This window comes from Otolemur garnettii, unplaced genomic scaffold, assembly GCF_000181295.1.
Source record: "Otolemur garnettii isolate 467f Iridium unplaced genomic scaffold, OtoGar3 scaffold00099, whole genome shotgun sequence".
NCBI classification, from domain to species: Eukaryota; Metazoa; Chordata; class Mammalia; order Primates; family Galagidae; genus Otolemur; species Otolemur garnettii.
The window spans coordinates 1,927,358-1,928,390 of NW_003852494.1; the positions used below are offsets into that span (position 1 = coordinate 1,927,358).

Consider the following 1,033-nt stretch of genomic DNA (forward strand, 5'->3'; position numbering starts at 1 on the left):
CTCAGGCAGATCGTCCTCGGGTTCCTGCTTGAAGCGCCGGAGGGGCTTATTGGCCAGTGCCATCCGGTCCTCCGTGTTCTTCCAGGACCGTCGCTGAGGGCAAGAGAGAAGGAGAGCCGGTCAGCCTCTAGGGCTCAGGGCTGTACCCACCCAAGGCCTCTTGCCCCTCTACCATGGAACTGTGGCCCAGGCAGCTCTGATCACTCTGGCCTAGGGCACAAGGAAGGAGGGCAGAAGACAGTACCTTTTTCCTGAAAAGCTTATCTTCTTTGCCAGGTTTTAGCTGTCACAGGAAAGAAAGGATATGGAGCTTGCTCCTGGGGCTTACAGAACTTGGTCCCCTTACACCCAAGCCCACCATGAGCCCACAGTCTCTAGGGTAGGGGCTGAAGGGTCATCTTCCCCACAAATGCCATCTCCTCACTTCTGACTGATAGATGGATAGGCTCTGCCTGCTGCTTTCATGAAAGAAGCTAAAAGGAAGGGGACTATGGTCAAATTGTTCCCATCTAATTGACCTCCCACCCTGGACAGACCCAGAGAAATGCAGCCACTCATTCAAATCAGTCCTGGCTCTGGAGTTGGCTTGGAACACAGGCCTGTGGGCATTCCCAGCCAAGTTGGAAGGGCTGGAGCTGAGAGGAGACTCCAGGCGCCACCGTGTGGCTGGTGATGGCAAGACCAGTAGGCGGAGCAGGGCCACCAGATCCTGGGCCTGGACTCACAGGGCTTCCTGGAGGCTTGGATCCCAACTAGCTGAGGCTCTGTCACAGAGCTTGCTAGGCCCCACGCCAGAACCACAAGTTATAGCTCTGAGCTGAGGCATGGGAAACCATGGGAAGAGGTGCCTCAGGAGAGTTGGCGGCAGTGGGTTGGAGGACCAGTGGGGCAGGGTGGGGGACAGCCCAGGACTCGCAAGTCCCCAGGGCCTCAGGAGGGGGGCCGACGTGGGAGCACCTGCTGCTGGAAGTGAGTGAGACTGGATCTCCACCAAGGGCTGAGGCTGCTGCCTAGAGGGGGCCTCGGCGAGAGG

The 1,033-nt window shown here is 58.5% G+C and overlaps 1 protein-coding gene across 1 annotated transcript in view; it reads right to left on the reverse strand.

Annotated features, from left to right (window-relative positions):
* Positions 1-1,033, reverse strand: part of KDM2B (lysine demethylase 2B) — a 148,196-nt gene that overhangs the window by 12,845 nt on the left and 134,318 nt on the right. The window contains exons 17-19 of the mRNA XM_023516829.1: positions 958-1,032; positions 245-283; positions 4-93 (exon numbers count right to left, since the gene is read on the reverse strand). Of these exons, the coding sequence (XP_023372597.1) occupies positions 4-93; positions 245-283; positions 958-1,032 (204 nt within the window). The remainder of the gene's footprint in view (positions 1-3; positions 94-244; positions 284-957; position 1,033) is intronic.